The sequence below is a fragment of the Oncorhynchus keta genome, chromosome 6 (genome assembly GCF_023373465.1).
Source record: "Oncorhynchus keta strain PuntledgeMale-10-30-2019 chromosome 6, Oket_V2, whole genome shotgun sequence".
In the NCBI taxonomy this organism is placed as follows: domain Eukaryota; kingdom Metazoa; phylum Chordata; class Actinopteri; order Salmoniformes; family Salmonidae; genus Oncorhynchus; species Oncorhynchus keta.
The window spans coordinates 40,116,970-40,128,285 of NC_068426.1; the positions used below are offsets into that span (position 1 = coordinate 40,116,970).

At 42.5% G+C, this 11,316-nt stretch overlaps 1 protein-coding gene across 1 annotated transcript in view; it reads left to right on the forward strand.

Moving 5' to 3' along the window:
• Nucleotides 1-10,843, forward strand: part of LOC118378628 (NMDA receptor synaptonuclear signaling and neuronal migration factor-like) — a 54,479-nt gene extending 43,636 nt beyond the window's left edge. Inside the window, exons 14-15 of the mRNA XM_052521508.1 lie at nucleotides 654-729; nucleotides 7,258-10,843. Coding sequence (XP_052377468.1) covers nucleotides 654-729; nucleotides 7,258-7,355 — 174 coding nt within the window. The 3' untranslated portion in view covers nucleotides 7,356-10,843. The remainder of the gene's footprint in view (nucleotides 1-653; nucleotides 730-7,257) is intronic.
• The last annotated feature ends 473 nt before the right edge of the window (nucleotides 10,844-11,316 follow it).

Sequence of the window (11,316 nt, forward strand, 5' to 3'; positions counted from 1 at the left end):
CAATACTCCCAGCATTCTATGTGTGTTGGCAGGGTGTATTTACTGGGAGACAGATTGGCAGATCAGAAAAACAGCTAGGATGGGCTTGCTGCTGAGTGGAGACTGTTGTGCTCGACGAAGAGAAATCAAGCTAGCTTCAATAAAACACTAAAGCAAAGGCTCCCAGAATGAGAGTTGTCAGCCAGAGCTTCTAGAGCCCATTAAATTACAGATGAGTTAATTATTTGATTCTCCAGATGCGCAGGTCTCCAGTGGTGAGTATGAAAGAAGTGTGTTCCTCAGAGTGTCATCACAGAGTACAGCATCATGTTGTTTATACAGAAGAAGCAAAGCACAGCGACCGGCAATCACTGGGTGCCTTTAAAACGTTTTCTTCTACACACACACGCACGCACACACACACACATGCACACGCACGCACGCACACGCACACACGCACGCACACAGTCTCTCTCTCTCTCTCTCTCGCTCTCTCTCTCTCTCTCTCCCTCTCTCATTCTCTCATTTGCCCTTCCTGTCACTCATCTTGGATGAATGAGGAGTTTGCCATAGCCTAAAAGCTTGGAGCTGGGTCCTTTCGAGGTCCAAGCGGGTGAGGAGGGAGAGTCAGGCTGGAGGATTAATTGGTGTCTGTTCTTATCTTTGGCCAACAGCTGTTCCAGAAGTTGAAGAACCTGATGAGGCCTTACTCCATCGAATTTGAGTCGCCACTGGAGCTGTCTGCGCAGGGTGAGGACTGTCAGCGACATACACTCTCCTCTCCTTCCCTCCCTCCCTCTCTACCTTTCCCACTATATTTTGGTGTGAGTTAGATAAGGTCTGCAAGGTAAATGGCACTGTGGAGAGGGTCAAACAAACCTGCCCAGCTAGCACATTTGGTTCCTTGGCGGTAGCGGGAACGTATGTATTTGGTTTCACATTGGTTGTGGGAACGAAGCCATGCATTTCGTGACCGGTAAAATTGAATTTCTTTTCAACATTCTGAGAACATAAGGGAACATTTAGCCTGTTATGGGAACATTTATTTTTAGGTTGCAGGGAGGTTCTTTGAACATTTTCCTGGGAGGTTTTATTAACTCTCTTGAGAATGGAAATTATAGGTCATTTGGAGGTTTTTGATGAACTTCTTTAAAACGTTCGCTGAATGTTTCAGTAAGACTTGTAATAATACTGATACCTTATTTTGGGTTAACTTTGTTTTATTACTCCAAGCACAGGTAGGACACATGGAAACTAATCTTCTGTTCTCTATCTATGGAATTAGTCCATTGCACCACCAGGATGGAGCTAGCATTCCATTTTTTTTACGCAATTTAGCCTATTAAAACAGACCCCAATACAAAGAAAACAAGCACTCATTAAGATTAGGTGTGGCCAATTACTTTAGTTGATGGTGATAACGGAATGTATATGTTTTTAAATGTTCTTAGGACGTTCTCTGAACGTTACTAAAGTTTTTCTTAATGTTCTCAGAGCAATTTGAAAACATGACTTTAAACAGAACCACGAGGAAACCTGTAGGAAACGTTATGCTGAAGTACTGAAATTCCCACAGAAGAACGTTGTTCATTAATGTTCTCTGAAATATTTGAGATGATTCCCAGTGTCAAACCAGTTGGAGAACATTCCTAGAACATTACCAACATGTGTCCATGTTTGAACCTTTAGGAAGCGTTCTGTTCAAGTAATGAAATACCAAGAAACAACGTTTTTTTTTACCTTTAGGAAGCGTTCTGTTAAAGTAATGAAATACCAAGAAACAACGTTTTTTTAACCTTTAGGAAGCGTTCTGTTAAAGGAATGAAATACCAAGAAACAACGTTTTTTTAACCTTTAGGAAGCGTTCTGTTAAAGTAATGAAATACCAAGAAACAGCGTTTTTTTAACCTTTAGGAAGCGTTCTGTTAAAGTAATGAAATACCAAGAAACAACGTTTTTTTAACCTTTAGGAAGCATTCTGTTAAAGTAATGAAATACCAAGAAACAACGTTTTTAACCTTTAGGAAGCGTTCTGTTAAAGTAATGAAATACCAAGAAACAACGCTTTTTAACCTTTGGAAGCGTTCTGTTAAAGTAATGAAATACCAAGAAACAACGTTTTTTTTTAACCTTTAGGAAGCGTTCTGTTAAAGAAATGAAATACCAAGAAACAACGTTTTTTTAACCTTTAGGAAGCGTTCTGTTAAAGTAATGAAATACCAAGAAACAGCGTTTTTTTAACCTTTAGGAAGCGTTCTGTTAAAGTAATGAAATACCAAGAAACAACGTTTTTTTAACCTTTAGGAAGCATTCTGTTAAAGTAATGAAATACCAAGAAACAACGTTTTTTTAACCTTTAGGAAGTGTTCTGTTAAAGGAATGAAATACCAAGAAACAACGTTTTTTTAACCTTTAGGAAGCGTTCTGTTAAAGTAATGAAATACCAAGAAACAACGTTTTTTTTAACCTTTAGGAAGCGTTCTGTTAAAGTAATGAAATACCAAGAAACAACGTTTTTTTTAACCTTTAGGAAGCGTTCTGTTAAAGAAATGAAATACCAAGAAACAACGTTTTTTTAACCTTTAGGAAGCGTTCTGTTAAAGTAATGAAATACCAAGAAACAACGTTTTTTAACCTTTAGGAAGCGTTCTGTTAAAGTAATGAAATACCAAGAAACAACGTTTTTTAACCTTTAGGAAGCGTTCTGTTAAAGTAATGAAATACCAAGAAACAACGTTTTTAACCTTTAGGAAGCGTTCTGTTAAAGTAATGAAATACCAAGAAACAACGTTTTTTAACCTTTAGGAAGCGTTCTGTTAAAGTAATGAAATATCAAGAAACAACGTTTTTAACCTTTAGGAAGCATTCTGTTAAAGTAATGAAATACCAAGAAACAACGTTTTTTTAACCTTTAGGAAGCGTTCTGTTAAAGTAATGAAATACCAAGAAACAACGTTTTTTTAACCTTTAGGAAGCGTTCTGTTAAAGTAATGAAATACCAAGAAACAACGTTTTTTTAACCTTTAGGAAGCGTTCTGTTAAAGTAATGAAATACCAAGAAACAACGTTTTTTTAACCTTTAGGAAGCGTTCTGTTAAAGTAATGAAATACCAAGAAACAACGTTTTTTAACCTTTAGGAAGCGTTCTGTTAAAGTAATGAAATACCAAGAAACAACGTTTTTTAACCTTTATGAAGTGTTCTGTTAAAGGAATGAAATACCAAGAAACAACGTTTTTTTAACCTTTAGGAAGCGTTCTGTTAAAGTAATGAAATACCAAGAAACAACGTTTTTTTTAACCTTTAGGAAGCGTTCTGTTAAAGTAATGAAATACCAAGAAACAACGTTTTTTTTAACCTTTAGGAAGCGTTCTGTTAAAGTAATGAAATACCAAGAAACAACGTTTTTTTTTGTTGTCAAGTTACGTAAATGTGCTGAGAATGTTCCAAATCCAAGCAACTATGCTGTACCATTCCCAAAACGTTGTGAGAAGGTTCTATGCAAATAACCATATGAGAACCACTCTCACCAAGCTCAAAAGGCCATGATACACTGGTAATTTCTTTTGAGGCAATATTGCAGAGCAATGCTGCTGGCAACACAGTGGGGTAATGAGACACTGGAGCAATGATGAGCAGTGAGCAACATGGACATGAATAATAGATTTCATATGAAGCAGCATATTTCAATTTCAAACTCAATTTCCCCATTAATTGACTCATCTCCTATAGCTTGTTGTTGGCTGTTAATGCCCACATCTGAACTGGGATTTATCAGCTAGCAAACAAGCAACAAAGAGGTGTTGCCTGTGTCCTGGTTATGCACTCAAACCTACTGCCAATGCATAAGGATAACTAGATTTAGAAAACATATTACTTGACAATTCTAAGCACGGACGTATAAAATGGTAAGCTAACCAGCTAGTTAAACATACAAAAAAAACTATTTAAAAAGAAAAATGAAATCTGCATGGCTAGCTAGCTAACGAACTAGCCTGTTTGTCCCATTGACTTATTATGGGTTGCCGTTAGCATGCTAATCGATTAACATGCACGCCACCGTGGATATTTTTGTCAGTTAAACATGACAAACTGTATGTTTATATTAACGTATCATGATATAATGTTGTTGTGAGAAACATAAGAGACGGCCGACATCTCACTCCAACATGGGAGTAGATTTTTTTCTCTCGCTTCAGCTGAAAAATGGTTGCCATGTTTTCCAAAATATTTTGGAACAGCAGACTGATCCACATGACCAATATTTGTGCTCTGATTGGAGGATTCCTGCAAAAATTGCCCACTAGGTGGCGCTGCCGATCAAGATTCCCCAGAAAGTAAAAAGTTGCTCATTTTCAATGTAAAATAGATGCAGCAAACATTGCCTCTCCAAATTATCAGTGTATCATGGCCCTTAGGGAACATATTGTTCTCAGAGCGTTATAAGTGCTAGCCGGGTGCTCCCTGAACAGTGAATGACACAGTGTCAACACACAATGATAGATGGTAGAAGTTAAACCATTCATTGTAAATGATATTGTTTATTGAGAAGAACAAGTCAAATGTTGAAAAGAGATTATTATCACATTTGATATCTGTGTGTAACACATTCAGTGTATTGAACAGGGCAGTCAGCAGTTGCTACATCCATTTTTGGACTTATTAATGAATTATATGTACCCATTGATTCTTGAAGAATATATAACTTATAAAATGCCCGATGAGCTTAGTTCAACTGTCATACCCCATCAGAACCCAACATATAAACTTGTTTTACTCCAAAGTTTGTCAATAAAGCACCTGTAAACAGACACTATGTAGCCACAGACATGGTTAAAACATCATGTTGATATCATGCATGGCCAGTCTTTGCATCCATAGCTCCCTCTATTAATCCGAGAGTGGATTCAGCCCCATCCCTCAGCTTTTTACCGAAACAGGGGCAGAGAGAGGACGCTTTGTAATTGTTTCAGCTGCTGATTGCTGCTTTAAGGTGGAATCGCCTGAGGGTAGAGAATCACTCTTTTCTTTTCTCTCCCTCTTCTCTCTCCTCTCTCTCCTCTCTCTCTACATCTCTCCCTCCTCTCTCTCTACTTCTCTCCCTCCTCTCTCTCTACATCTCTCCCTCCTCTCTCTCTACATCTCTCTCCCTCCTCTCATCTCTCCTCTCTCTCTTCTCTCCCTCTCTCTCTTCTCTCTCTCTCTCTTCTCTCCCCCTCTCTCTCTACTTCTCTCCCTCCTCTCTCTCTACTTCTCTCTCCTCTCTCTCTACTCCATCTCTCTCCTCTACATCTCTCCCTCCTCTCTCTCTACATCTCTCCCTCCTCTCTCTCTACATCTCTCTCCCTCCTCTCTCTCTACTTCTCTCCCTCCTCTCTCTCTACATCTCTCTCCTCCTCTCTCTCTACTTCTCCCTCCCTCCTCTCTCTCTCTCCCTCCTCTCTCTCTACATCTCTCTCCCCCTCTCTCTCTCCCTCCTCTCTCTCTACTCTCCCTCCTCTCTCTCTCCCTCTCCCTCCTCTCTCTCTACTTCTCTCCCTCCTCTCTCTCTCTCCCTCCTCTCTCTCTACTTCTCTCCCTCCTCTCTCTCTACATCTCTCCCTCCTCTCTCTCCATCTCTCCTCTCTCTCTCTCATCTCTCCCTCCTCTCTCTCTACATCTCTCCCTCCTCTCTCTCTATTTCTCTCCCTCCTCTCTCTCTACATCTCTCCCTCCTCTCTCTCTACATCTCTCCCTCCTCTCTCTCTACATCTCCCTCCTCTCTCTCTACATCTCTCCCTCCTCTCTCTCTACTCTCCTCTCTCATCTCTCCCTCCTCTCTCTCTACATCTCTCCCTCCTCTCTCTCTACATGTCTCCCTCCTCTCTCTCTACATCTCTCCCTCCTCTCCCTCCTCTCTCTCTACATCTCTCCCTCCTCTCTCTCTACTCTCTCTCCCTCCTCTCCCTCTCTACATCTCTCCCTCCTCTCTCTCTCTCTCCCTCCTCTCTCTCTACTTCTCTCCCTCCTCTCTCTCTACTTCTCTCCCTCCTCTCTCTCTACATCTCTCCTCTCTCTCTACATCTCTCCCTCCTCTCTCTCTACATCTCTCCTCTCTCTCTCTCTCTCCTCTCTCTCTACATCTCTCCCTCCTCTCTCTCTACATCTCTCCCTCTCTCTCTCTCTCTCCCTCCTCTCTCTCTACATCTCTCCCTCCTCTCTCTCTACATCTCTCCCTCCTCTCTCTCTACATCTCTCCCTCCTCTCTCTCTACATCTCTCCCTCCTCTCTCTCTACTTCTCTCCCTCCTCTCTCTCTACATCTCTCCCTCCTCTCTCTCTACATCTCTCCCTCCTCTCTCTCTACATCTCTCCCTCCTCTCTCTCTACATCTCTCCCTCCTCTCTCTCTCTCTCCCTCCTCTCTCTCTACCTCTCTCCCTCCTCTCTCTCTATATCTCTCCCTCCTCTCTCTCTACATCTCTCCCTCCTCTCTCTCTACATCTCTCCCTCCTCTCTCTCTACATCTCTCCCTCCTCTCTCTCTACATCTCTCCCTCCTCTCTCTCTACATCTCTCCCTCCTCTCTCTCTACATCTCTCCCTCCTCTCTCTCTACATCTCTCCCTCCTCTCTCTCTACATCTCTCCCTCCTCTCTCTCTACATCTCTCCCTCCTCTCTCTCTACATCTCTCCCTCCTCTCTCTCTACTTCTCTCCCTCCTCTCTCTCTACATCTCTCCCTCCTCTCTCTCTCTCTCCCTCCTCATCTCTCCCTCATCTCTCCCTCCTCTCTCTCTACATCTCTCCTCCTCTCTCATCTCTCCCTCCTCTCTCTACATCTCTCCCTCCTCTCTCTCTACATCTCTCCCTCCTCTCTCTCTCTCCCTCTCTCTCTACTCTCTCCCTCTCTCTCTACACCTCTCCCTCCTCTCTCTCTACATCTCTCCCTCCTCTCTCTCTACATCTCTCCCTCCTCTCTCTCTCTCTCCCTCCTCTCTCTCTACATCTCTCCCTCCTCTCTCTCTCTCTCTCTACATCTCTCCCTCCTCTCTCTCTACATCTCTCCCTCCTCTCTCTCTACATCTCTCCCTCCTCTCTCTCTACATCTCTCCCTCCTCTCTCTCTACATCTCTCCCTCCTCTCTCTCTACATCTCTCCCTCCTCTCTCTCTACATCTCTCCCTCCTCTCTCTCTACTTCTCTCCCTCCTCTCTCTCTACATCTCTCCCATATAAATGAGCAAATTCTTTGTGTTATTAACAATGTGAAGTGAAAGGCCTCCACTGTATCTTCTTTTATCCAGGAAAAGAGATGATTGAGATGTACTTTGACTTCCGTCTCTTCCGCCTGTGGAAAACTCGCCAGCACTCTAAACTCCTGGACTACGAGGATCTTTTATGACGGGGCTCCAAGTCAAGTCCGTCCTGTAGCATACATGCAGTCTATACTGGGACAGGAGGACCTACTGAACACCACTGCTCAACTCAACCCTACTGCTCAGCCCCACTGTAACATCTATCACACCTGCTTTCATCCAGGAGAGGACTGGGAGAGGTGGGTGATGAGGAGGAGGACGAAGAGAAGAGGGACAGGAGTGATAGAGAGGTCGAGGAGGAGGCGAGGGGGTGACAGGGCAGCAGTCATGGTGCTGTGTGTGTCACCCATTATTTATTTCAACCCGCCTCTTCACCGCCTTCGCAACCACTAAGGGTCGAGGGTCAAAAAGAGAGACACCCAAGCAGAAGGGAGGCTAGAAGGACAACAAGACCTGACGATGGAGAGAAAGAGTGAACGAGTAGAACGGGAGAGAGATCTTCTGTGCTCTTGCTCTCTCTTCCTTTATGAAACGAGGAACAAAAAACGTGTATTATCATCAATGCTCATAGCACTTTAAAGGGCAATTGTCTGGTTCTGGTTGGACCTCTCAGAGAAATCCGGATTGGAAAAGCAAAATTCACTCCATACGTAGGTGTGTATGTATACATCACATGAATATAGTCTAGCTCTAGTCATGCAAATTCTCACTCTGTAAGAATATGATACATTGGTTATGTTTGCTGTTTCTTCTGAACTCTCCTCAATAACTCAGGTTTTAGCCATGAAATCATCTCTGTTTGTTTGATCCCCGGGTGCACCAGATATTGTAATCCTCATTGCCATTGCTTGGGATGAATGTATATATCATTTATCTTCTATCTATTTCAACCGATTCAGCTCCGGAGCCAAAAGTGTAGGGGCGATGTCACAAATACAAAATGTGTCTGTGCGTTTGTGCGTGGCTGCGTGCCTGTTGCGTTTTCCCTCTCTGATATAGCCATGCTGAACCATTCCATTTCACACCACAGAGTGAAGTCACTGACACACACTTTCAACAGATGAGTTGTGATGTCAGACCTGGTATCATGGCCAATAGCTCAAGCAAAACCCTTATCAGTGTTCCGCGGTGGATCCCTTTCTACTGTCTCCATCTGGGTGATGCCATTTAAATGGCCCGTGTCAATGCCTTCCGTCAGTAGCTGTACTCCATCTAGCCTCAAGCCAGTTGGTTGCTCTCACCATCAGCTCGACAGTCCTGGCTCCCCCTCAGGATCCCTTCCTCCACCGGGCCTTTTGGTCCAGTCAGAAAAATAGGCACTTAATGAATTGGTCTGATCTTCATCATTCCAAGCCATTAAGGAGCCATCTGGGGCTCAGCAGAGCTTTGTGCTGTGATGTATATGCACCGAGGGGAGAGAGAGTAGTGTGTGTGTGTGTGTGTGTGTGTGTGTGTGTGTGTGTGTGTGTGTGTGTGTGTGTGTGTGTGTGTGTGTGTGTGTGTGTGTGTGTGTGTGTGTGTGTGTGTGTGTGTGTGTGTGTGTGTGTGTGTGTGTGTGTGTGTGTGTGTGTGCGTGTGCGTGCGTGCGCGTGTGTGCGTGTGTGCGCCCATCAGCATCACACCATAAAACTACTGTATCAAGAACACTGGGGGCAGACAGTCAGATTGGATGGCCAGTTAAGATCTAAAAGATAATAACTCCACACAAAGCCACCCTGCTCACACACACAGCATTATTCCCTGCACAGCCCTTCTCTGTCGGCGCCAAGATAACGCAGCATAACACGATTCTCTTCTTCTGTGTGGCTGTTCTGTTGTCCTTTTTCATGTTCTCGAGGGTGAAGAGTTGAGTGGTGGATATCGATGTCATCCCTCAGATAGAGCAAAAGATGCCAACGTATGGTCCGCGACAGAGAGCGCTCTCCCTGTTGGAGTCGGAGTCATGTCACCCAGACTCTGACTCAGCAGTCAGCAGAAGTTCTATAGGTAGTCTTCTGTTCTGTTCTCTGTAGTTCATATAAGCCGTCGATGCTGCGTCTAATTGAAGATGCAAACAGCCATACTGTCTCTCACTCCACCCGTAACTTCTCCTTCATGTGACTTCAATTTCTATGACTGTACTGTTACCTTTTCAATAAAAAGTGTGAGGGAAATATAAAGTGTGAGGGAAATATAAAGTGTGAGGGAAATATAAAGTGTGAGGGAAATAGAAAGTGTGAGGGAAATAGAAAGTCTTAGGGAAAACATAAGAACGGATTAAAAATAAATATAAAAAATTAATAAATGAGGATTTGTTTTAGCTAATCATTTAAGCTATTTGCTTCTTGCCTCTATCAATGTTACTGTATGTGGCATGGAATAGAGCACAGAGTAAGAATCCACAAACTTCTTGCCTCTATCAATGTTACTGTATGTGGCATGGAATAGAGCACAGAGTAAGACTTCACAAACATGTATTTCTCCTCCATCTGTGTTTTGTAGCAGCAACGTGGAGGAGATGGGAGGGGTAAGAAAGTTGAGAATGCCCTAAAATGATTGATGTCTCACTCTTTTTGAAACTTAATGTGCAGCGACTCATTGTACTGTACTGTACGCTTCAGAGTTCTAGGCACTGAGGGAAAACGAAACAAAAATGCTTGTTTTCTTTCACGTCTCATAGGAACTCAGACAGAGGAAGATGCTATTTCTTATGCCTGCCTTGTAGACATGGGCTTTGGTCAAAAGGAATGCACTATATAGGAAAGAGTGTGACATTTGGGACGAAGCCCAGTAGGTGTGCTCTTCAGCCACGTCTTCCCTGCTCCCTCCCCTGCCCCGACTCAGAGGTGGCCGGTGGCTGGAAGACGATTGGCTTAGTTAGAGGAGGATAGCTTGATGACACACTGAGGAGGCATACAAGCCCGCCCAACTGGTGGATCATGGCCGCGTTACTGGCTGACCACATTGCAGACACACCCATGTCAACTCTCACAACACCTGGATCGGTGTTTAACAAATCAGCAAACATCATACATGTGATACAGCAGCAATCTGATGCCCGACTGTACGGTCTGTACACAACCATTGGTTGATGCAACGCAATGACTGCAATGTAGTCGGCCTGGAACGTGACAATTATGTTTTGGGGAGGGGGAGGACAACCCCCATGATTGACATTTAGTTGCATTAAGAAATTCACAGCCTTTTGTTTTATTATATAGTCTAAAGTAGTCTAAACTGAATTATAATCTATGAGTCATTTAAGATAATGCTCCAAAATAAACAAATTGTCACATTGAGTCTCAAATGCATTTTATGAGGTAGATCAATGTAGATATCAATGTAGATATCAACTATAAAATACACACTGTATATCTCTACTGGTGATAAATGATTTGAAATGACCAACATCGAAAGCAAATATGTGTATTGAGCCTTTCATTGTACTTTACCCTCATGGTATTGGGAAGGAGAAAATGCCTTTTTGAGTAAAGTTGGCTGTTAAGTCTACTGAGAGAAACGATGTACACAACTGACATTGACTTGTACATAATGGGTTTTAAAGCATATTTTCCAGTAAAATGTTCTGTTGAAATTGAAACCGGTGTGCCTGTTTTTTTTTCTTTCAATCGTGTCTTGTCATTTCATTAACGACGAGCAATCCCGTATCCGGGAGCGTAATTATAGCCTCAAGCTCATTACCCTAACGCAACGTTAACTATTCATGAAAATCGCAAATGAAATAAATATATTCGCTCACAAGCTTAGCCTTTTGTTAACACTGTCATCTCAGATTTTCAAAAAATGCTTTTCAACCATAGTTAAACAAGCATTTGTGTAAGAGTATTGATAGCTAGCATAGAATTAAGCCTAGCATTCAGCAGGTAACATTTTCACAAAAACAAGAAAAGCATTCAAATCAAATCATTTACCTTTGAAGAACTTTGGATGTTTTCAATGAGGAGACTCTCAGTTAGATAGCAAATGTTCAGTATTTGTGTAGGAGAAATCGCTCCATTTTGTTCATCACGTTTGGCTAAGAAAAAAAAATAAACATTCAGTCATTAC